Source organism: Hippocampus bargibanti, linkage group LG11 (assembly GCF_051943395.1).
Source record: "Hippocampus bargibanti isolate YZ-2025 linkage group LG11, ASM5194339v1, whole genome shotgun sequence".
Lineage (NCBI taxonomy): Eukaryota > Metazoa > Chordata > Actinopteri > Syngnathiformes > Syngnathidae > Hippocampus > Hippocampus bargibanti.
The window spans coordinates 22,750,711-22,777,399 of NC_142744.1; the positions used below are offsets into that span (position 1 = coordinate 22,750,711).

Genomic DNA, 26,689 nt, shown 5'->3' on the forward strand with positions numbered 1-26,689 from the left:
ATGGTGAATATCCTTGCTGATGATTTTGCTCCAGTTGTTGTTTGTCCATACACTGTTTGTCATTGTGCACAATGCAATGTTTTCGTTGCGTTGTCTGCTACAAGCCACGTGAACTCCTTTTTCCAAGATGCTTTTAATAATAATAATAATAATAATAATAATAAATTTAATTTATGAGCGCCTTTCAAAACTCTCAAGGACACTTTACAGTCACGGTATAATGTACGTTTACGTTTTGTAGCGTCATCAATTTTGTTATCTTCTTTTGAATCTTTCTTCTGGGATTGAGGTTCTGTGCATCTATTTTGGAAAAAGATATGCAAATGCACGACCTTATAACGCTCGGGAAAGTCCGGAAGCATGAAGCAGGCTTCTGATTGGCTGCCGTGCCGAGTATTCAAATTGCCAAACGAACTAAAAGTCCGTAATTTCCAAACCGAAAAAAGATTTCGAAATCTGAATAATTTATTCCAATTTCAAAATCTTCGTTCCAACGTTTGCTTTATTGAATAAAGCAAACGTTTGATTTGTTTGTTTTTTGTTTTTTCTTGAAGAAGTTGTCAGCCACCCGGGCGGAGACGTTTTGTAAATTGTACGCCCAATGTAAAAGTTGCACGCCCCGTCCGGGCAGACGTTACTTCGGACACTGCCATAGGTTAATAGGAATATTTTAATGAAGCCGAAACCACTTTGTTGGACCCATTCTTTATGTAGGTTTCTCCGTCAGTCGTGTCTTAGTTGAAGGTATCTATATAAATTGTGATTACTCAATCCATAGTAGTTTCTCCAGTCTTGGAATTGTCATATCCCTCCCTCCTCAAGGAGGTCTCTGTGGATTGTAAACCCTTTTCCAACTCATTTTGAAAACCTGCATCAGTTCTGTATGCTAAAAAATCTGAGTCAAATCCGATCCATTTTAGAAGCAAATATGGGCTATTGTCTTTATCTTGTTTTAATATTCCATGTCACACCTTAATGAGGTCTTGATCCAAGGATTAACACTTAATTGGTTAATGCAGGGTCTCCAATAATTGCTTGCAATGGAATTTCACTTGATATCTGGCATTCTATGTCTTTCTACTTTGCCCTATATGATGGGTTACAGATATTGACCAAAATATTTATCTGGGTTGCCTTATAATAATTCATCATCTTTGGTAGGGAGAGGCCTCCCTTGCTTTTCATTAGTTGTACAGTCTTGTATCTCATTCTACGTCTCTTCCCCAGCCAAATAAATCGTGATATTACTTTGTCAAACCCTTGGAATATAACCTTGGATATGTCAATTGCCAAAGTTTGAATTAGGTATAGTAGTCTGGGCAACATGTTCATTTTGATTGCTTCCACTCTTTGTAATATTCCATGGAATGGGACCAGAGTCGATCTCACCAAGTCTGCTTTAATTTGGGCAAAGAGAGGGTAGTCATTTTAAAGCAACATTTTATGTAGGTCCTTTGGAATATTCACGCCCAAATATCTGATCCTCTCTGAATCACATTTCAGTTTGACTTCATCTCTTCTCACCGTCATTTTGATCATCGGAGACTGTTGTGAGATTGAGTGATTCCAACATAGCCTCAGGAGCTTCTCCATCTTCCGGAAGCATTTGGGCATAGAGGTCCTGATAATACAGTAAGCATTCGATATCGGGATAGTCATATCGATACTATTTCTATGCACGTCCAAACAGGGTCGATATATCGATATTTATATCGATATTTTTTCGGACTCCCTTGGATATCGATATAACGAGACTTTACTGTATATTTCAAAGCAACTTTGGAAGTCCTTGAAATCAAATTTCATTTGGCCCTTAATTTTTTTGCTTGTTGCTTCCTTAATTTAAATGCCAGGTTATTTTTGTTGCTTTCCTGCCCGACTCATAATAATTCTTATCTTACAGACAGTGTATTGTCGGTGTTCGAATACCCGAATCTGTTTTAAATTAGATATCAAGTAGACAGGATGAACTTAATACAACTAACATAATAATTCTACTTTTAAAAAGTATTTTTTTTTTCTGAATATCTATGTCATTGGTATATTGTATCTGTTTTTTAACTGCCGTAATTTCTTGGGCCACCAGAAAGGTCAAATTTTGCTTGGACAAAAGTCTTGTCGCATACAAAAATAATTTGGAAATTATACAGATACGTATTTCATTTTGTATACACAAATATGCTACAATACGTCAGAACATAAAGTTCATGTCTGGTGACTGGGATGGCCAATCCTGGAGCACCTTAGCCTTCTTTGCTTTCAGGAACTTTGATGTGGAGGCTGAAGTATGAGAAGGAGCACCATCCTGCTGCAGAATTTGCCCTCTCTTGCAGGTTGGGATGTAATGGACAGCAAGAATTTCTTCATACTTCAGGCTGTTAATGTTGCCATCCACTCTGCAGATTTCTCGCACACCCCCATACTGCCTTCTGCCACTTTTCCACTGTCCATCCTTTCTGCAAGCTGTGGGCCTTCGCAAATGCAGCGCGATTGTTTCGTTGTCTTCTGTTTAATGCTGGTTTCTGACCACTAACTCTGCAATGGAGACCACGGCGTGAGAGAATTCGACAAACTGTTCTTGTAGATACAGGGGTTTCTGGTGACCATGTAACTCCGCTGCAGTTGAAAAGGGGCTGGCCTTGGACTGGCGAAGCAACAAACGGTTCTCTAGAACAGTTGTCTTCCGGGGTCTTCCTGACCTTGGCTTGTCATGAACGTCACTCATTCTTTCAATTCTTTGTCTTGTCCTCTCCACTTTGGACGTTTGGACACATTAACGATGTCTGCCACCTCAGTGGCAGACTTGGTCTTCAGGCATGATTAGCACTTTCGTCTGCGGTTGAATCCTTGGCATGTTGTCAGAGGTCAGGTTGCACTTCACATGTAGGTCTGGTGTGCTGGAGTTCTTTTTATACACACCTGGGAATGTGTTAATTACAGTATTTCACAGGTGTAGCTCTAATCTGTGATTGGCTGAATCATTTAAAGACACGACAAGTCTTATGACCTTGCAAAAACGGATGTTATGGGTGTTGCGTTAATGTTGTTTCTCCTGGTTCAGTTCTCCATTTGTGTAGTCGAAATATTAAATCAGCAGGAAGCAAGGTGATATACAAAAAAAGGATATTTATTTATCAGGCAGCTCGAGGATGTTCTCGAGTGGAGAAACAAAGCCAAGGGAGAGAGAGACAATAAGCGTGCGCAAGAGCGCGTCCCGGACAGATAAGTAGACAACAGGAGTGATGTCACTTTGGAAAGGACCTATCATCTGCTAGATACAATCATTAATATGTATTATTAGTCTCATCAGCCTCTATGGCAAAGGGGTCCTCGAGCTTCCAATCACAAGCCTCACCGAAGAGTACAAGTGCTCTAAAGTGAGACTTCAGATGACCCTTACAGACTCCAGGGACCGGAAGATCAGTCAAGCTGCACCCCCCCTATCAACTGGACGGAAATGGACGCCATCCACCGCGGTGCAGCAGGCCACAGAACATAAACACAGCAATATCGAGGGACATGTCCAGCTAGGAAGAGGGGGCTTTGGCCTTACAAACAAACCATCTTGGCGTAAGGCCTCAACATCGGAAAGAAGGAAAATGGTGATGGAAGAGCTGCGCCGCCAAGAGGAAGCTGAAAGAACTGCGAAGGTTGTATCTCTTGCCAAGCAGGGACAATGGATGAGGTGGGAAGGCCTGGAGAGGCGAAAGCTCAGCTAGAGGGATCTCTGGGAAATGGAGGCAAGCAACATCAGCTTCATCATCAGAGCTATCAATGATGTGCTCCCATCTCCAAAAAATCTCCACCAATGGTATGGCGAAGATCCAACCTGTGACCTCTGTCGAACTCCAGGAACTCTCAAACACATCCTGACCGGTTGTAAGACCAGCCTCACACAAGGCCGCTACACCTGGAGGCACAACCAGGTCCTGAAGAGTTTGGCAGTTGTCCTTGAGAGCAATAGGAATACCATCAACTCCTTGCCCATGAGAGCCACCACTTCCAGCACAGCACCGTTGACTTTTATCCGAGAGGGAGAGAAAAAGCCCAAAAATCCTCCTGCAAAACTAGAGGTTGGACAGCTGGCCAGGGCCCGGGATTAGAAGATGCGGGTTGACATTGGCCAGCAATTGATTTTCCCAGCGGAGATTGCAGCCACCACCCTAAGACCAGACTTGGTGCTGTGGTCCCCTTCACTCAAGGCTGTCTACATCACAGAACTTACAGTCCCGTGGGAAAACTCAGTTGAAGAGGCCTATAAGCGTAAGAAGCTGCGCTATGCAGAACTCGCAGTGGATGCGCAACAGCGAGGATGGAAAGCCAAGGTCTATCCCATAGGGTCACAGTTAGGTCACTCTCTGAAGCGGCAGAAAGAAGCAGCCATTGGATCTGGATGAAGAGGAAGGACCCTTGTTGGGCTCATAGGTCAGCAACCTATTTTTTGTAAAGAGCAGTATATTAGGGAGACTCAACAAATTCTCAAAAAAAAAAAAAAGACTTTATCAACATCGCAGGGATAATACAAGTGGACCTCAATCGGCAGTACATTTGCACCTAAAAGCTAGCAACCACTCATTTGACGACAATGAGGTTAAAATCTTAGTGAAGGAACATAGATGGTTTGAAAGGGGGGTAAAAGAAGCGATTCTTATAAAACAACAAAATCCTTCATTAAACCGGTCTGGTGGGGTGAGGTTCAATTTGGATCGTTCATACAACAGCCTGCTTAGGCAAAACAGGTTAGGCAACTTTCGTAATGCTGATGAGGGTCGTTATGCTGATGAGGTGATACCGGTGGGAGTGGGGGTAATAGGCCAGTCGTTAGTCAGGAATGTAGGAACAATCAGTGGGGCCACAGGGAGGGGTCCTCTGCCCCCCCAACCTGAGAGTAGGGACCTATCATAGCTGTGTCCGGCGCCACCATGTCTGGACATTAGGGATATATAAATGGGGCCGATACGACCAGTCAGACTTTAGTTCGCTGACGAAGCCTCTTGGATAGGAGGCTTAACGTCCGAAACCTTCACATTTGTACAGATGACGGCTGAAGAAACCTTCTCATCGATGGACCACTCCTGTACGACTGAGAGCTTACACAGACGTCAGCAACCTAAGACCCCCCCCCCCCCACCAGCTTCTGAACATCTGATTGGGCATGGGACACAAGCGTGGGCGTGATCAACCTGTCGCTGGCCACCATCGATGAGGGTGTCTCGTGATTAAAAGGCCGAAACACCCAATGATTCTTTGGCACACTACTGACGATGTGTCCCAAATTCACAAACTCCCATCCCTGAGGCACAGCTCCCACACCACTCTCAACAACAAGGCTAAATCTCATGTGCGCACCATCCATTGGCACGAACGGACAGAATAACATCATGTCCAGTGTTTCATGATGAGACTGAAACATGATGGCTAGACTATACTAAGTACAAGCTAGACTATACTATGTACAAGCTGAGTACATGTATACTGATTAACATATACAAATAAATAAACTACATCCATATATGGACTTAATGATTGATAAGAATAAGTAGAAATGAAATAACAGGATGTTTTTTTGCATGCGTATATAACTAGTTCTAACAATGGGCTTTACCAAGCTGTGCACATCAGGACAATTTACTATTACTAAATTTAATATTACTAAACTATTTTTGTTTATCGCTGTCAAAGGACCATATGTAGCATTGTGGCTGTTTTGCCAGATGCGCAGATGTATAATAAATGTGCTATTGTATTGTAATGAAAGAAATACACTGCACTGTATAATAAAGTCACTTTATTTACATTTGTGATGGTCGTTGAAGGCTCTTAATTGACACCTGTTGCTTTCTGACTTGTAATGTCTTACGAAACTGAGACATCACATTATAATTCATCATGTTGATGATTCTCATAGCCTTTTTATAATTGAACTGTTCAATAAAAGCCTGCACATCAACTCCTGAATGGCCTGCTTCTGCTTGTCTTCTTGAAGGCAAATCAAATCCTCCGTGTTGAGGACCTTATTATGGTCAGCAACAAGCTCCTCGATGTCATCTGCATCCACTTCGAGTCCCGTAGGTGCTGGCAGAGATTTTATTACAACAAAAGGCGCGAGTCAGATGATTCCACGGACGCGGAATAAAACGTGACGAAAGAAGGCAGGCGGGGCGATCCGTCCAGCCTGTCAAGCTAGGGAAAATAAAATGGCACACTCGCGATCCCGGAAAGCAACAAACGTATGCGATGGCGGCTAATAATCACTTCGTGCAAAGAAAACTCTTGGACTTGCCAGCACAAGACACAGCGAGGCGCAAGGTGTCGTTATCATGTCACTGGTGAGGTGACAGCGACTCGTTGAAATGAAATGAAATTGAAGTGTCTTCTTCGGCTGGCGGAGGTCGCGAGCGGCGGCCTCGCCTCAGCTGTCAACAAGCAGGTGACAATTTCGGGGTCATTAGTCACGTGAAAGCATCGACTAAATAACACCTTTGTGTAAAGCTTTTAGGCGGAGGATGGTAGCAATGGTGGACGGTACCGGGCTCTTTATTTGTAGAATGGTCGTAGAAAGTTACTCTCAGGGAAGTGACACACAGCGTGAGAGATGTGTCAGGCTGAGATTCACATGACAATCACGGCGTGCACATGTAACGCCACAAACGCACACCTCGTTCGTGTTTCTCAATGATCTCCTTCTTCTCCTCGACGGTAATTTTGTTTTGTGTCTTGCTTGGCTGAAAACGAACCTGTGGTCTTTTTTTCTCGATCCCATATTAGTAAAATTATCTGCAAAAAGCTCCTCGGGGGTGATCGACGTGTGAATTCAGAGACATGGGGTGTGGAAAGGTGCTGGAGCTCTGTTCGGTCATGTGCTTCCGCCGAAGATCCGAATATCAGTCCGCCAGATCCGAAGATCACTCCGCCAGCCATGGTCCGTGTGTATCGTGAAAAGTAGTGCGTATTCCAAGGTTTAATTTCTCATAAATTTGACGTTCGTAAACCGAAAAGTTCGGAAGGTAAGGTGTTCGTAAGCCAAGGTCCCACTGTAATCGCCAAGACAGGCTGTGTATACCGCTTCAGAAATTGAGATACGATCAGTCACCTCCTCTACATGGGTGACATAAAGCTGTATGCTAAGAGCGAAAGGGACATACACTCTGTCATCCACACAATCATGATCTACAGCAGTGACATCGGGATGACATTCGGGCTTGAGAAATGTAGTCGGATGGTGACTATAAGAGGCAAGGTAGTCCACACTGAAGAAGTCTCACTCCCTGACGGAACAACTGCAGACATTGAAAACAGCTACAAGTACCTTGGCATTCCACAAGCCAATGGCAACTGCAACTTCGAACTGGCAAAAAGGAAAGCGGCTACGGCCAAATACTTCCAGCGCGTGTCCTAAGAAGCCAGCTCAATGGCAAGAACGAGACCCGGGAAATGAACAGCTATGCCCTGCCAGTGATCAGATACCCTGCAGAAATAATAAGGTGGCCAAAGGAGATTCAGACCATGGATGTTAAGACCCGAAAGCTCCCAACCATGCATGGAGGGTTCCATCCCAGATCCAGCACCCTGAGACTGTACATAAGCAGTAAGGAAGGAGGCCGTCGACTAGTCAGTGTAAGAGCCCCTGAAGCTCCATGAATCCAACAAAGAAAAGGCTCCAATGGATGATGTACTCAGTGAATGTTTCAGACAATGGGGAACATGTGATGTGGTGCTGGAAGAGGGACCATCATGGGAGGAAAAGCCTTACACAGGAGATACCACCGTACCATAACTGAAGTGGCTGATCTCAAGAAGTCCCATCAGTGGCTTGAGAGGACTGACCTATGGCACCAGAGCCATAGAGGCCCAGATATACCCCACCAGACAGACAGACAATGTGTAGGTTGTGCAAAGAGGCATCTGAGACAATCCAACACATAACTGCGGGGTGGAAGATGCTGCCACGGAAAGTTTACAATGAGCGCCATAACAAGGTGGCTCGTATAGTCTACCGAAACATCTGGGCGGAGTATGGACTGGAAACCCCAAGGTCTCAATGGGAAACACCTCCAAAGGTGATATGACCGACCAAAGATCCTGTGGGACTTCCAGGTATAGACTGACAAGATGGTAATGGTGAACCAACCAGATATCGTGATCATTGATAATGCGCAGAGAAAAGCCACTTTAGTGGAAGTAGCGATCAGGAGTTACGGAAATATTAGAAAGAAGGAAACGAGAAACTACAGAAATATCAAGGGCTCAGAGAGGAGCTGGAGAGAGCCTGGAAGATAAAGGCGACAATCGTGCCTGTGGTGGTCGGAGCACTGGGGTCAGTGAGCCCCAAACTAGATGAGTGGTTGCAACAGATTTCAGGAACAACATCGGATATCTCTGTCAATAAAAGCGCAGTGCTGGGAACAGCATGGATCCTGCGCAGAACCTTCAAGCTGACCTCTCTGGTAGAGGACCCGAGCCAAAAAAATAAATAAATAATCGGGGACGGACACCACCTAAGGGGTGAGACGAGGATTTTGTATCCATCCATCCATCTTCTGCCGCTTATTATCTTCTCTCACATCAGCTATCTTCATGTCCTCTGACAACATTTATAAACCTCCTCTTTGGTCTTCCTCTCGGTCTCCTGCCTGGCAGTTCAAGGCTCAGTATTCTTCTCCCGATATAGTCGCTCTCTGGACATGTCCAACCCATCTCAGTCTGGCCTCTCTGACTTTCTCTCCAAATCCTCTAATATGAGTCCAAAGCCTCTAATGTGACTTGTCCCTCTAATATACTTAATATACTCATTCCTGATCCGATCCAACCTAGAGTTGGGTTGATAATAATAATAATAATAATAATAATAATAATAATAATAATAATATGTTATTTACAAGCACCTTTCAAAACACTCAAGGACTCTTTACAATCAAAAAGAACAATGGAACAATAAACACCAGAACAATAATATCCATCCATCCGTCCATTTTCCATACCACTTATTCCTCATTAGGGTCGCGGGGAGTGCTAGAGCCTATCCCGGGCGTCTTTGGGGACTAGGCGGGGGGCACCCTGAATTGGTTGCCAGCCAATCGCAGGGCACACAAAGACATACAACAGTCACTCTCACACTCAAACCTAGGGACAATTTGGAGTGTTCCATCTGCCTCTCATGCATGTTTTTGGAATGTGGGAGGAAACTGGAGGACCCGGAGAAAACCCACGCGGGCCCGGGGAGAACATGCAAACTCCACACAGGGAGGGCGGAGCGGGACGCAAATCGGCGACCTCTGCACTGTGAAGCCGGCGTGCTAACCACTCAACTACCGGGCCGCAACAATAAAACCATAAATAACAATTTCTAATAATAAAAGGGTAGATTAAATTAAACTGCAAATGCGATTTTAAATAGATGGCTTTTGAGGCGGGATTTGAAGGCGGGAAGAGAGTCTATATTTCGGATGTTGGGTGGAGATGATTGAATTGAGAAATTATATTGTACTTACAGGACAACCGACACCATTTTTTTGTTTCCTGACTGACATAAAAAACGTTTTATAGCATCTAAAATACCCAAAATACGCAGGCTGATGGTTTTAGTCAAACACAAAACACCAATAAAAATGATTTAAACTCTCCCAAAACTGCCACTAATGAGCTCAAAACTGGAGAGATTCAGAAAGTCCCGCCCCCATGTTCATGACGTCTCATCAGGAAACTCCTTCACACCCCTTGCTCCAGAATCAAAACAATGGTTTCAGAGAGTTCTGATTTGGAAGAGATCCTTTCTTGTTACTCATCCAGTTATGATAATGATTCAAATAGAGCAGGAGTCGGGAACCTATGGCTCGCGAGCCATATATGGCTCTTTTGATGATTGCATATGGCTCGCCGATAAATCTAAATACATATTCTCGCTTTTTTCTGTTCATTTTCTGATGGGGCTGCGGTTGGCGGAAAGCGCAATTTTGATTGGATGACACTGACCGACGTTGGCGGAAAGCGCAATTTTGATTGGATGATACTGGCTGTCAGTTGAAACAGGTAAACGCCCATTTAAATGAGCCAGAGGAGTCAAAACAAAGTACACTTCAGCTTGAATACACCGAGGATTTACCTTTGTGGAGAGAAAAGGGTCTGATTCTACTTTGCAATGAAACAATACCATCGATGAAACAGTCAAATCTCAATTACATTTTAACCAGCCCCATGTTAACGTTAGCATCAATATACTTCTGTGAGAAGTATGTTGCATAGCAAGTGTGGAAGCTATTGAGCCGTGTGCAGGCTAGCTAGCATTAACTTCGCGTATGGAGTCGGCAAGTTGACTTTCATTCCGATCGTTCCGCTGGATTTTTACCAACATGAGGAACGGAAAACCATTCATGTTAACGGTGAGCACTATTACAAAGTTATTTTGATTATTAAATTCTGACATTTTGTTGAAAAGTGGCCGCCCGTGTGTGTGTGTGCGTGCGTGTGTGTGTGTGTGTGTGTGTGTGTGTGTGTGTGTGTGTGTGTGTGTGTGTGTGTGTGTGTGTGTGTGTGTGTGTGTGTGTGTGTGTGTGTGTGTGTGTGTGTGTGTGTGTGTGTGCTCGCGTGTTGTGGCTCTCACTGAAAAACATTTCTAAATATTTTACTTTTATGGCTCTCTTCGTCAAAAAGGTTCCCGACCCCTGAAATAGAGGGACGCATAAGTGTTTGCGATCCATTAAAGAAGTCCTTCCTTATCAATTCGAGCCGCGTACGCAAGAGCCGGTGAAGGCCACGACATATGAAGCATATTTGAAGCTCCGTGAATTAGCAATATAACATCAACTTTGGTGATATGTGGCATATTAGGACATGAATAACAAATAATAAGCTACAAGATGTCAACATCAATGCAGATTGTTTAATGGATGCGCATGCAAAAAGTTACAAACGTACCAAGAATGAGAATTTTCCGCCGATCGGCGGATTCCCGACTTTTTCAGACCAAAATGACCAGATACAACTAGTATGTATTCTTGCTTTTTCACTGTTCATTTCCTGTTTCGGTTTGTGTTGGCTGAAAGCGCCATTTTGATTGGATGATCTTGACTTGGGTGCCGAAACAGGTAAACACCCCCTTTTGAATAAGCGGACGAGGAAAAAAATCAATTTGAATAGACGGAAGGATTTGCCTTGTGGAGAGAATAGGTTCTAATTTGATACATTATAATTTGCAATGAAACAATGCCATTGATGAAACTATCAAATTTCAGTTGCACTATGACATGCTAACGTTAGCATCAATGTACTACTGTGACACGCAGCAGAAAGCAAGCGTGCCAGCTAATGAGCAGTGTGCAGGCTAGCTAGCAGTAACCTTGCGTATGTATCCGGCAAATTGACTTTTATTCCAAGTTTGGCTGGATTTTTACTAATCACGAGGAACAGAAAACCATTCATAATAATGGTGAGTATTATCACGGTTATTTTAAATAATACATTATGACATCTGACATTTTAGCTTTGAAAGACCCTTGAAATAAAATGTATGATGATGATTATTATTATGTTGAAATCACATATATATATATATATATATATATATATACAGTGAGACCTTAGCTTACGAACTTAATTGGTTCGTGTGTAAGGCGAAAAGTGTGTATCCCCAAAAAATTATCCCATAGGAAACCATTAAAATGAGAATAATCCGTTCCCAGGTCTCCATAAAATATAATGTTCGACTAAATAAGCCTTAAAACTACACACAACATACCTTATTCTGTATGTATGTAATACATGTAAATAAATGTGCTATTGTATTGTAATGAAAGAAATACACTGCACTGCATGATAAAGTCACTTTATTTACATTTGTGATGGTCGTTGATGGCTCTTAATTGACACCTGTTGCTTTCTGACTCGTAAGATCTTACGAAACTGAGGCATCACATTATCTTTATCATGTTGATGATTCTCATAGCCTTTTCTGGATGGAACTGTTCAATAAAAGCCTGCACATCAACTCCTGAATGGCCTGCTTCTGCCTGTCCTCTTGAAGGCAAATCAAATCAGCTGTGTTGAGGACCTCATTATGGTCAGCAACAAGCTCCTCGATGTCATCAGCATCCACTTCGAGTCCCGTAGGTGCTGGCAGAGATTTTATTACAACAAGCCTGTCAAGCTAGGCAAAATAAAATGGCACACTCGCGATCCCGGAAAGCAACAAACTTACACTATGGCGGCTAACAATCACCTCGGGCAAAGCAAACTCTTAGACTTGCCAGCACAAGACAAAGCGAGGTGCGAGGCGTCGTAATCATGTCACTGGTGAGGTGACAGCGACTCGTTGAAATGTCCCAGTATCGGTGATTAGGGGATCAACACGCACACCTCGTTCGTGTTGATCCCCGATTTATGTAGTTTTCCTTCTAATTTTGCGATTAACACTGTGTTTTCAGATGAAACAAAGTACCCAAAATACACTGTGTATCGCTTTCTCGGTCAGGGGGAGTTCCCTCTGCGATGTCACTTCTGGCATCGGCGGCAAGTCGAAAAAGACTTCATGAATTTCACGCACGAATTTTAAAACGTAAAATCTAGCTATATGCCGTGGAGTCTCTGTAAAATGCGGTCAGTAGAAGTCATTTGAAGTGATTTTACAAATTATGGAAGCAACTTGCCCAGTTGGTGTCGGTTGTCCTTTAAATATACTGCTCAGAGTGTCATTTTATAACATTTTTGGTTTGTGGTGTGCCGCAAAAATTTTCCAATCTAAAAAACGTACCTTGGCTCAAAAAAGGTTGAAAAACACCAATTGCATTTCGAGTTGACAACCCAAAAGGGGTACCTTGGGTTCTTATAGGTGCTGGTCAACATCAGAGTTTTTGCAAACTATGATTGGCTCATCACCAGCTAGTCACTAGCCAATCATGGTTTTCGAAAACTGCTCTCATCAGTCACCACAATTGACTAGAGCGTAGTGGCCAGAGGGAGCACACTGTATCAGTCGAGAGCGGCATAAGCAAATATATTGTGTTGATTTATTGTTCAAGCCATTTTCAAGAGGGAAGAAAAGTTATACATCATTAAGGAAGGTCGGACCAGCAAAAATAACAAATAATAGTTTATGTTGTATGGACCAAGACATAGCAAACATTAGCAAGGATAAAGTGAGGAGGACGATGAAGAAGATGAAGGGGGGAAAGGCAATCGGGCCTGATGATATACCAATCGAGGTATGGAAGTGTCTTGGAGAGGTGGCGGTGGTGTTCCTGACATGGGTTTTTCAACAAGATCTTAGATGGTGAACAGATGCCTGAAGAATGGAGACAAAGTGTACTGGTGCCCATTTCAAGAACAACTACAGAGGAATAAAGTCGATATGCCATACAATGAAAGTATGGGAAAGAGTAGTTGAAGCTAGACTAAGTGCAGAAGTGAACATTTGTGAGCAGCAGTATGGCTTCATGCCAAAAAAGAGTACAACAGACATGAGGAAATCTGGAGTGACAGAAAAGTATGTCAGAAAAGTATGTCAGAGCGGTGCAAGACATGTATAATGACTGTAAGACAGTTGTGAGGTGTGCTGTCGGTGTGACGGAGGAAATCAAGGTGGAGGTGGGACTCTACCAGGGGTCATCTCTGAGCCCCTTCTTGACAGACGATGTTAGACAAGAATCTCCTTGGACCATGATATTTGCAGATGACATTGTGATCTGTAGCGAGAACGGGGAACAGGTGGCGGAGAAACTAGAGATGTGGAGCTATGCCCTGGAAAGGAGAGGAATGAAGATCAGTCGCAGCAAGACGGAATATATGTGTGTGAATGAGATGGATCCAAGTGCAAGAGTGATGCTACAGGGAGAAGAGATAAAGAAGGTGGAGGATTTTAAGTACTTGGGGTCAACTGTCCAAAGCAATGGAGAGTGTGGAAAAGAGGTGAAGAAGCATGTCCAGGCAGGCTGGAACGGCTGGAGAAAAATGTCAGGTGTGATGTGTGATAGAAGGGTTTCAGCTAGGATGAAAGGAAAAGTGTATAAAACGGTGGTGAGACCAGCCATGATGTTTGGACTGTAGACAGTGCCACTGAAGAAAAGACAGGAAGCAGAGCTGGAGGTAGCAGAGCTGAAGATGTTGAGGTTTTCTTTGGGAGTGACCAGGTTGGATAGGATCAGGAATGAGTACATTAGAGGGACAACTCATATTCGAGGCTTTGGAGAGAAAGTCAGAGAGGCCAGACTGAGATGGTTTGGACATGTCCAGAACAGAGGGAGCAACTATATAATGAGAAGGATGCTGACTCTTGAACTGCCAGGCAGGAGACCGAGAGGAAGACCGAAGAGGAGGTTTATGGATGTTATCAAAGAGGACATGAAGGTCGCTGGTGTGAGAGAAGAAGATGCACAAAACCGGGTTAGATGGATGACACTGATTCGCTGTGGCGACCCCTGAAGGGAAAAGCCGAAAGGAAAAGAAGATTATTGATGCTTTGCCATCCTTCACCAATCATCTGCTCTGTGGTGTGTAAGAGCGACTTCTGATCCCCATATCATGAATCCACGCGTTGAACAGTTTCATGACAGTATTTCTTTCTTATTTCATGGCTAACTGTACCCTCTAGTACAGAAAAGGACATGTACTACATCACACCACACTTTTTTACAGTGGCAGCTGCGGATTGATTCAGACGTAGCACTACTGAAGGCCGAGCAGTGACATACACGGCCAGCCACTGATTCTATAAATGTATTTCTTTGTTGTAATATGGGGGGATGCAAATTTTCACACCAGTAACATTTGCCCAATGTAAAATTTTAAGTTTGTTGCCTGAAATTTTGAGTTCAATAATTTTTGTTACATGGTTGATACATAATTTCTAAACATATTCAAAGGTTTAAGGATTATTTCTCTCATTTCTTTTCTCAGTAAATGCAGGAAGCCAAATTTAGCTCAGAGTAAAAAGACGTACAACTTTTACGTCAGGCGTACAACTTTCAAAACGTCTCGGCCCGGGTGGCCGACAACTTGTTCAAGAGAAAAAAATCTATATTTTCAAATCAAACGTTTGTTTCATTCAATAAAGCAAAAGCTACATGCAAACCGCTACACGCTACGTGCACACCTCTTTCTAAGCTTTCAAAACTTTCAAGTACACTTTTCAGTCACAATATAGTCCGAAACACGAAACAGCCTTCTGATTGGCTGTCGTGCCGAGTATGCAAATTAGCAAACGAACGTTCGTTTGGCAATTTGCATACTCAGTGGCTTTGAGCAGACAATGCAACGCTAACAATGCATTGTGCACCATGACGACAAACCACAACTGGAGCAAAATGTTCAGCAAGGGATATTTACCATAAATTAAGCAAGGGAGCATTCGTGGTAGGTACTTCCTTCACTTAAAAAATCCTTTATACTTCGCAACATTTTTTTTTTGCGATTAGTGAGCAGAAGCGGACGTAAGGCTGCATGTGCGTCAGCTCCGATGCCAGCATCTCACCGATCAGCTGCACTGGCATGTTGTCACCGCCCGTCTTCTTGCGCACACACAGCGCCCTGAAACGGAACACATTGAAGCGACTAGGAAGATATATGGAAGACATCTCAGGCATTGACGTACGCACTTGAGCAGTCTTGTGTTGAACATGATGAGCTCTCTCCAGTTGACAAAGATGATGCCCATTTCTTCTTCTGTTCGTCGATCCGATTCTGACATTGGCTTGAAGAACACCTGACAAATACAAATTTATTCTCACATTGGAAAAAAATCCAAAAGAAATCTAATTCATAACTCATTCTTAACTCATTCGCTGCCATTCCCGAATTTTTCTTACGAGGGGTGCAGATAAAGTGCTGGTCAGACCTCGGGCAATGTTTTTCCATTTTCCAAAAGCATTTGCCTTTTGTCCATGTTAGTGCTTTGTTACAGCTACAGCTGTTGTAAAAGCACGATATTAATCAATTTGTACGTATTGTATTTTGTACAGCCGCCCTCATTTCAAGCAGAGATAACTCCACACCCATATAATTTTGGAATTTTTGATGAAAGAAGAGAGTCTAAGTTTACTTATGCGGCATTGAATGTTTATGTAGTCCTAAAACTCAATACAGTATTCTGTGGGCCCTGCTCAAGATGGCGCCGCGAGAGTGGCTGCCTTTCCAGCAGCTCCTGTATTATTTTTTTTTTGTACGTCTTTCTTTCCTCTTCCTTTCATAACTTTGCTGCTGCGTTACTTCCGGGTAAATGGCGAATGGCTGCCGCTGCTCACCCGCATAAGAAAACAAAAATCCAGTGAAGGTAAATTGTCCTTGAGAGTCTAGAAAGGCACTTAGAAATTACATTTATTATTATTATTATTATTATTATTATTATTATTATTAGAGTGAAAATGACAAAAACCCTGGCAATGGAGTGGCCCCATTTTTGCACATCATCTGGCAGTGAATGAGTTAAAAGCAGTTTAATATTTAAATAAAATTTGAAAACGTGAATTAATGTTTTTGTCAACATTATCATAGGTTTAATTGTATACAATAATTTCTAACAATCTTGAGAAAGTACGTGTAGTATTTATATAAAATTAAAAGTTTTCCATTTGGAGGCCCATCAAAAAATAATAAAATATTCTCCAACGCCAAGATGCTGCTACGATTGGCCGGGGAAGAGTCTGGAATAATACTTTTTACTTTACATCGGTAAGATCAGAGCATTGTCATCAAATGGTGAGTCTAGTTTTTGCTTTTTTGAATGTTGCTGTGCCCATGAGCATTTTGTGTTTGGGAGCCTTTTACTGAGCGAGTTGCTTGTTCTGTAGCCACAAAGGGACATAAGTGCCGGTCCCAACAGAGGGTTGTGTCAGGAAGGGCATCCGACGTAAAAGCTTGGCCAAAACAAACATGCGGATCAAACCTCTAAAGATGGAGGACACTGATTTGCTGTGGCGACCCCGTCAAGGGAAAAGCCGAAAGGAAAAGAAGAAGAAGTCGTCTTTTTGTGTTTCAAGTTGTAAAAAATGGGGCGGTCAACTTTATGGCTGGGCAGGCAACTTTTCGAAGTTGTCTGCCCAGGTGTGCGTTAACTTTTTGTCAGGAGTTTCAGACACTGATATTATCGGTTTATGTTTATGCTGTTCTCTTATAATTTTTGCACTGTCTCGTGTGGATTTAGCTTCAGCCCTTGTGTCTCTTAACTTTGTGATCTAGTGGGCCACCACATGTTGACAGCAAGCCAACCAGACCCGGTCAGCATTGGGACCACTTCTCATTCCTTGTCCTCAAAGCAGACCGAGCGAATTCTCACACGAAGCTCCTCCTACCGAGAGCCATCTCAAACCAATGTGAAACTCATCAGTGCTAGTTTGGAGATGAGTCCTATGGGGAATTGTAATAAAACCTTCAGCAGCAGCACATTGCCAAGGTAACTACAAAATCATGTTGTTCTTTTTTTTTATCTGTTTCCCGGGTGAGGTAATAATACTGCTTTGTCATGTGTTTGAATGTGCCATACTCATTCAACACATTCAATTCATTACTACTTGAGTTGACTGAAGAGGATTGGATTGGATTTACCTTTATTATTCTCGCAGTGGCAGTGGAGAAATTTACATTTCATGATGAAGAGTCTGCGATTGGCTGGCAACCAATTCAGGGTGTCCCCCGCCTCGTTCCCGAAGACAGCTGAGATAGGCTCCAGCACCCCCCGCGACCCTAATGAGGAATAATCGGTACGGAAAATGGATGGATGGATGATGAAGAGTGGTTTGGACGTGTCTAGGAGAGGTGGCAGTTGTGTTTCTGACTGGGTTTCTCAACAAAATCTTAGATGGTGATCTAGATCCCTGAGGAATGGAGGTGAAATGTACTGGTGACCATTTTTAAGTACAAGGGTTATGTGCAGAGTTGTAGTAGAATAACACTTTATACCTCTGTAGTTACTACAAACATACAATGAAACTATGGGAAAGAGTACTTGAAGCTGGACTAAGAGCAGAAGTGAGCATTTATGAGAAGCAGTATGATTTCATAGTAAAAAAAAAAAAAAGAGTACGGCAGATGTGGCGTTTGCTTTAAGGATACTGACAGAGAAAGTCAGAGGGAACTGCATTGTGTCTTTGTAGATCTGGAGAAAGCGTATAACTGTGCCGAGTCAAGAACTGTGGCATTGCATGAGGTAATCTAGAATGGTAGAGAAGTATGTCAGTGCAGTGCAGTATATGTATGATGACTGTAAGACAATTGTGAGGTGTGCTGTCATGTGCTGAGGAAGTTAAGTTGGAGGTGATACTTCACCAGGGACAGCTCTGAGCCCCTTCATATTCGTGATGGTGATGGAAAAGCTGACAGACAAAGTTAAATAGGAATCTCTATGGACAGTGATGTTTGAATACATTGTGATATAGCAGGAAACAGCTGGATGAGAAACGAGAGAGGCGAAGACTTGGTCAAGCGGAATGAAGGTCATTGTGTGAATGATAGTCACCCAAATAAGGTGGAAGTTTTGAAGTACTAGGTGTAAACTGTCCAGATCAATGGAGAGTGTGAAAAAGAGGTGAAGAAGTGTATATAAGATGAAAGGAAGGGTGAATAATACTGTGATGTTTGGGCTGGAGACACTGCCACTGAAGAATAGACAGGAAGCAGAGCTGGAGGAAGTAGAGATGAAGATGTTGAGGTTGTGTTTGGGAGAGACCAGGTCGGATAGGATCAGGAATGAGTATATCAGATGGACAACTCATATTCAAAGTTTTGCAGAGAATTACAGAGAGGCAAGACTGAGGTGGTTTGGTCATGTCTACAGAAGAGAGAGTTAATCTTTCGGTAGAAGGATGCTAAGTCTTGAACTGCCAGGCGGGAGGATGAGAGGAAGACCAAAGAGGAGGTTTATGGATGTTGTGAAAGAGGACATTATGATAGCTGGTGACAGAGAAGTGGATGCACAAAACAGGGTTAGATAGAGTGCACTTATTCGCTGTTGTGACCCCTGCCGAAAGGAAAAGAAGATAAATCAGTGTTGGTAAAACATCCAAAAAAAGATCCTCGTCTGATATACTTGCATATGTATTTATTATTTGATTTGTTTTTCGTGCTCCAGTGACATGTCTCATCATTTATGTCTTATCAAAGATGATTGTATATTTTTCCTCTCATTTACATAAGGTTTGAGTTCTGCCATTAGTCTTTTCATTATGCTGATTTTCTGTCCCATTCTTTGGTATAAAGAGCCTGCATTTTTTTCTCCAATTTTTCTCAATTTTTTTGTGAGACCGTCTTGTATTCTCCCACATTTTCACCAGCCCAGTTCTGTTAGAGTGAAATTTTTTTCATGCTCCAGAGGGCCTTTCGCATGTCTCAATGTGTGATCGAGTAAAACCCTGTGAGTCACAGCCCAAATAATATCCCGATAGAAAACATGTATAAACCAAACATCTTGTTCGAAATCTGTAGTGCTATCATGGAAACACCCTGTATTGCTTTGTGTAAGCGGGTTCGGTAACTGATACAACTTCTGGATAGAGTTGAGGTTCTTTATTAGGACGGCTGTGTTGGTTGGAGGGAGAAGGCAATTGACATCTGTGGCTCTCGTAGGCTCTCATCAGACTGACTTGCAGCAGCGCGCCTGCTCCTTTGGTCTATAGCCAGGCATCACTAGTAGAACATGCAAATATGATTTGCTCATATCATTACATCTCCCTTTCTTAATTGAATTATTTACTTTTAACAAATGTAATGAATTTAATTATGTCAGTAATTAGCAAATTTAAACTTGAATAAAGTCATTCCAACTTTTGCAATAACAAATGAAACATTCACATGAAACATTCAATCATTTTTTTTCACCACATGATCACTTAGAAAACATGTTAAATGGTTTCAATCAGTCTCTCAGGTGGTTTCACTTTCCTTGAGGATTTTCGGATAGCATGTCCTGGATTTAGAGGGCTTATAACAGTCTCTGTTACAGTCTCTGTTTGTTGACTTGCTATAGTTGGTTCTTTGAGAAGATCTCGACGGTTTCTTCTTAAAACAGCACCTTCCTCTGTCTGAATGTTGTATGACCTTGGTTGGACCTGACGCAGAACAGTCCCTTTCTGTGACCATGTATCTATTTTGTCTTTGTACCATACTTTGTCACCGATGTGTAGTTCAGGTAGGCTCCGTGTTCTTCTGTCATGGTCGAACTTTTGTTTTTGTTTCTGTTGTTCTTTGATCGTCCTCACTTTCTCCCCTTCCTTTGTCTATAGCAGGTTTTCCGGGATGGGTAAGTTGGATCTAAGCACGCGTACCATGAGTAGCTGACATACTACACTCGAGCGGCGTTGTGCGATACACAGTCTTGACAGAACTTTCCACCAAGCCATTGGATTGTGGAAAATGTGGACTTGAGGTTATGTGTTTAAAGTCCCACTCCTTCGCAAACTTTCTGAACTTCTCATTGGCGAATTGTGGACAGTTATCAGAAAACACTTGGTTTGCAATCCCGTTTCTAGCAAATATGGCCTTCATGCATGTTATCACTGCATCTGCTGTTGTGGCTTGCAGTCTGCAAACTTCTGGATACAGGGAGTAGTAGTCTGGGACCAAAAGATAATCTTTGCCTTTACACGAAAACAGGTCAGCACCCACCTTTTGGTATGGTCTTTCTGGTGCTTGGTGTGGGTGTAGTGGTTCTGCCGGTTGATTTGCTTTATATTTGAGGCAAATTGTACATCTCAACACTTGATCTGTGATGTCTTGATTCATTCTAGGCCAGAACATCAGTTGGCATGCTCTTTTCTTGCACTTTTCAATTCCAAGACCTCCTTCATGGATCTTTTTGAGCATTTCACTTCTCAAAGTCTTTGGAATGACAATCTTACTGCCTTTGTATATGATGTCGTCCACTACAGATAACTCCATCATGTAGTTCCAATATTCTGCTGCGTCTGGTGAACAATTTTGTTTCACTTTGGGCCATCCATTTTCTACGATTTGTTTCAATTGATTCAGTGTTTCATCTTTGTTTGTTTCCATCCGTATAATCTCCATCTTTGCATCTGCAACTGGCAATCATGTTCATGTGTACGTAAGCTTCGACTTCTTCATCCAGTTTAGCCTTCGAGTGCTCTTTCGGGTCAACAACTCTGGATAACGGGTCAGCTGTATACATCAGTTTTCCAGGGGTGTATGCAACCTTCAGTGAGTAACGTTGCAGCCTGATCATCATTCGCTGTATACGGAGTGGACAGTCATTTAGTGGCTTTTGAAACAATGCTATTAAGGGCTTGTGATCCGTCTCCACACTGATTTCTTGTCCAGACACAAATTGATGAAATCCCTCACAGGCATACGTAATGCTGAGCAGTTCTTTTTCAATCTGTGCATAACGTGTTTCCTGACCCGTCGTCGAACGTGATGCATATGCTACGGGTTGCCAGGCTTCATGTTTTTGTAGAAGTACTGCACCAAGCACACTCTGTGATGCATCCGATGATATTTTGATTGGTTTTTCTGGATCATAGAATTTCAGTACTGGTTGCTCTGTGAGCAGCTTCCTCAGTTCATTCCATGCCTTTTCATGCTCATGATTCCATTGCCATTCTATCTTCTTCTCAGTTAGTTGTCTCAGTGGGGCCATCTTTTCTGACAGGTTGGGAAGAAGTCAATTTCAATTTACAAAGACTTCTTAGGCATTCTTAGGGAAGAACATTATCACATACATTCTTAGAAAATTTGGTATACAATTTAATTGCTTTGCGGATGACACCCAGCTCTATCTCTCCAGCAAACCTCCACCTACGCAATATCAGTCGTATTCGCCTGTCTCTCACCCCTCACACCACTGCTATCCTTGTTCATAGTCTTGTCACCTCCCGGATTGACTATTGCAATTCACTTATCCTTGGTGTCCCTCAGAAACTTCTCCACAAATTTCAACTAGTCCATAATTCTTCAGCCCGGATCATAACCAGAACCTCATCCTTTCATCACATCACCCCATCCTCCAGGAGCTCCACTGGCTCCCGGTCAAATATAGAATCAACTTTAAAATTATTCTTTATACATTTAAAGCAGGGGTCTCATCCGGTCCTCAAAGGCCACAGCCCGACATGTTTTCCAAGTCTCCCTGTTGCAATGCACCTGAGGCTGTGTAGCAACAGGTGTGTTGCAACAGGGAGACTTGGAAAACATTTAGGACTGCAGCCCGAGAGGACCGGAGTTTGAGACCCCTGAAAATCTATCCATAACCTTACCACCCCAGACTTATCTGGCCTTCTTCAAATTTATATTCCCTCGTTCCCTCAGATCCGCTTCCTCCCTCCACCTCTGTGTGCCCACCCTGCCTGTCTCATTATGATGGGGGACAGAGCTTTCAGCGGCTCTGCTCCCAAACTCTGGAACTCACTTCCTCCCAACATTTGTAACGTGGATTCTCTTCCCACCTTCAAATCCCATCTCAAAACCCACCTATTTAAAATTGCATTTTTCTGTGTAGCTCGAACTCTTGTTTCTATTTGTAATTGTATTTTATTTATTGTATTCTATTTATAATTGTATTGTATTTATTATTGTATCTATGCTTGTCTGTGACTGTAAAGTGTCCTTGAGAGCTTTGAAAGGCGCTTGAAATAAAATGTATTATTATTATTATTAGAAGACAGTACTTTGCAAGTTCAACATTCATACTCTGTGTTCGTCATTTATCTTTGATTTCTACATTAGTTCCTATGTTATTGTTGGGTTATTTTTTATCGTTCGCCCTTGGTTCATTGCTTCGACGGGTGTTGATGGAGATCGATGGTTAAATCATCAGGGAGCCAGGACTTGAACAGAAAGTTGATTTAATTTGGAGAGCACGGGCAGTGTAGTGACGCGGAGGAGGGAGCGCATGGAGAGAGAGAGAGAGAGATGAACGGGCTGCAGGAGTATTTATGCGGTGCATAGCAATGACGCGACAGGATGTGACGTACTAAAAGTGCGACATCGTGTAAAGGAAGGCAGGATATGACATACGAGGAAGTTCAAAATGTAACAGGCTTCATGTTTTTGTAGAAGTACTGCACCAAGCACACTCTGTGATGCATCCGATGATATTTTGATTGGTTTTTCTGGATCATAGAATTTCAGTACTGGTTGCTCTGTGAGCAGCTTCCTCAGTTCATTCCATGCCTTTTCATGCTCATGATTCCATTGCCATTCTATCTTCTTCTCAGTTAGTTGTCTCAGTGGGGCCATCTTTTCTGACAGGTTGGGAAGAAGTCAATTTCAATTTACAAAGACTTCTTAGGCATTCTTAGGGAAGAACATTATCACATACATTCTTAGAAAATTTGGTATACAATTTAATTGCTTTGCGGATGACACCCAGCTCTATCTCTCCAGCAAACCTCCACCTACGCAATATCAGTCGTATTCGCCTGTCTCTCACCCCTCACACCACTGCTATCCTTGTTCATAGTCTTGTCACCTCCCGGATTGACTATTGCAATTCACTTATCCTTGGTGTCCCTCAGAAACTTCTCCACAAATTTCAACTAGTCCATAATTCTTCAGCCCGGATCATAACCAGAACCTCATCCTTTCATCACATCACCCCATCCTCCAGGAGCTCCACTGGCTCCCGGTCAAATATAGAATCAACTTTAAAATTATTCTTTATACATTTAAAGCAGGGGTCTCATCCGGTCCTCAAAGGCCACAGCCCGACATGTTTTCCAAGTCTCCCTGTTGCAATGCACCTGAGGCTGTGTAGCAACAGGTGTGTTGCAACAGGGAGACTTGGAAAACATTTAGGACTGCAGCCCGAGAGGACCGGAGTTTGAGACCCCTGAAAATCTATCCATAACCTTACCACCCCAGACTTATCTGGCCTTCTTCAAATTTATATTCCCTCGTTCCCTCAGATCCGCTTCCTCCCTCCACCTCTGTGTGCCCACCCTGCCTGTCTCATTATGATGGGGGACAGAGCTTTCAGCGGCTCTGCTCCCAAACTCTGGAACTCACTTCCTCCCAACATTTGTAACGTGGATTCTCTTCCCACCTTCAAATCCCATCTCAAAACCCACCTATTTAAAATTGCATTTTTCTGTGTAGCTCGAACTCTTGTTTCTATTTGTAATTGTATTTTATTTATTGTATTCTATTTATAATTGTATTGTATTTATTATTGTATCTATGCTTGTCTGTGACTGTAAAGTGTCCTTGAGAGCTTTGAAAGGCGCTTGAAATAAAATGTATTATTATTATTATTAGAAGACAGTACTTTGCAAGTTCAACATTCATACTCTGTGTTCGTCATTTATCTTTGATTTCTACATTAGTTCCTATGTTATTGTTGGGTTATTTTTTATCGTTCGCCCTTGGTTCATTGCTTCGACGGGTGTTGATGGAGATCGATGGTTAAATCATCAGGGAGCCAGGACTTGAACAGAAAGTTGATTTAATTTGGAGAGCACGGGCAGTGTAGTGACGCGGAGGAGGGAGCGCATGGAGAGAGAGAGAGAGAGATGAACGGGCTGCAGGAGTATTTATGCGGTGCATAGCAATGACGCGACAGGATGTGACGTACTAAAAGTGCGACATCGTGTAAAGGAAGGCAGGATATGACATACGAGGAAGTTCAAAATGTAAACAAAGATTACAGAGCGATGTTTAGAGATGTTTGTATGGCGAATTACCCTAACAGTTATACATAGAGATACAATTTTGTTTTGCTTATTCCTCCAGGTCCCATGGTGGCTCATCATTGGAGGGATGTCGCATTCCAAGGCGTCAAGCCTCTATCCATACTTCAATGGATTCAACCAGATCGAAGCAGCTCTTCAGCCAGTGGAGAAATAAAAATGACAAGAGAAAGCTGTCCCTCCAAGCCATGGATGGCATTAAACCCGCTTCCCTGTCTCCCCAAAGAGATATGCAGCTACAATACCCCTCCGAATCATCTGCCATAGTTCAGGACACTGAGATCCGCAATGGAAACCACCTCCGTTCTGCCACTGGCCAGGAATCTCAAGTGCACATCCCAACGTCTTATATAAAAATAGGTGCAAGCTGTATTCCAATCGCCAATACAAATACTTTGACCCAGAATGGAGGAACTGGCTTTGCCACTGGACCAAGAATGGCTATGCAGTCGCGTCCTGGATCTTCTCAATTAGTTCACATTCCTGAGGAGGAAAATTGTAATCCCAAGGATCAAGAGAGTGAATCGGAAAACAACACTTTTGATACCGTTGGATCTGCGAAACAGACGTGGATAAAAGTTGCGGGGGAGGCCACTCTCCCTTGCAGACCGCTCAGTGCAGGTGGTCAGCCTCGACTCATGCAGGTGATTATTGATTTTTATTAAAATAACTCTAATATTGTGTTTAATGAATATTTTCCCTTTTCAAGACAGAAATAGTTGAACTATCACTAATTGGATGTTAGATACACAATTGGATGATAGATCCACAATAGGATTGTTGACCATTTTCTTCTCTCTGATATTGATAATGGCTATTGATAACCATTAACTTCCAACTTTTCCAAATCAAAAACGATAACTGTTATGTTCGAATTCTCTCGGAATCCACACTGATACTCAATGGTACTAATTTTCATGACTTTTTATTTCTATATGTTGTGATGAATGTATTTTTTTCAAAATAGAATCTTATCCCGTCCCCCCTTCAAAAATGTTGCTGTTATTCGAGTGACGCCTAGCCATTTTACTGGATTTTATCTGATTTCTCAATATTTAGTTCACTGCTTCCACTGTTCCCATCATCGTACCAAAACTCCCCAACCTGCTTCATCCACTAATACCTCCTGTTCATAGAATTATATTATTATTTTTGCTGCGTTGATGCATCCCACCGACAGTCAGACATCACCAATGGTCACTTCAACAAATTTCTTCAGTTCCTCAACTTGACTGGTAAATCAATTTTCATTAGCGGCCCACTCTCTCCGCACCGCGGCATTGACATTTTTAGCCGCATTGTTGGTCTTCTCACCTGGCATCAAACTGCCCGCAGGACCCACGATGTGAGTTTCATGGACAATTTCAACCTATTTTGGATTGGATGTACAGTGAGACCTCAACTTACGAACTTAATTGGTTCCCAGACAGAGTTTGTAAGGCGCAAAGTGTATATCTCAAAAAAAAAAAAAAAAATCCCATAGGGAACCATTAAAATGGGAATAATCCATTCCCGGGTTTCCATAAAATATACTTTTCAACTAAATAAGCCTTAAAACTACACACAACATACCTTATTCTATGTATAATAAATGTGCTATTGTATTGCAATGAAAGAAATACACTGCATTGTATCATAAAGTCACTTTATTTACATTTGTGATTGTCATTTGATGGAATGGCGTTGGAGGTCGAAGGTCAAAGGGAATTGCATGGGGACTGTAATTAAAGAAATAAACTGTGCTGTAAAATAAAGTTTTATTTACCTTTTTGATGGTCGTTGATGGCTTATGGAAGGAGAGTCACCTTCCATAAGGACTGTTGGTGCTGTTCGGAGGTGTGATTTCGCCGAAGATCACTCCGCCAGCCGTGGTGGGTGTGTATTATGAAAATAGTGCTTATTATAAGGTTTAATTTTCATAAATTTGACGTTTGTAAGACGAAAATTTTTAAGTTAAGGTGTTTGTAAGTTGAGGTCTCACTGTACCTTTATTCGTCTCGCAGTGGAGAAATTTCACAGCAGCAAATTTATGAAACGAAGAGGAAAGCCTAATTTTAAAAAATCTGACC

General features: G+C 42.4%; 1 protein-coding gene across 2 annotated transcripts in view; it reads left to right on the top strand.

The window, feature by feature from the left end:
- LOC148891953 (phospholipid phosphatase-related protein type 4-like) overlaps window positions 1-26,689 on the top strand; it is a 76,406-nt gene that overhangs the window by 37,131 nt on the left and 12,586 nt on the right. For both annotated transcript variants that reach the window (XM_089007464.1, XM_089007465.1), the window contains 2 exons: window positions 17,164-17,377; window positions 24,664-25,264. In XM_089007464.1, coding sequence (XP_088863590.1) covers window positions 17,164-17,377; window positions 24,664-25,264 — 815 coding nt within the window. The remainder of the gene's footprint in view (window positions 1-17,163; window positions 17,378-24,663; window positions 25,265-26,689) is intronic.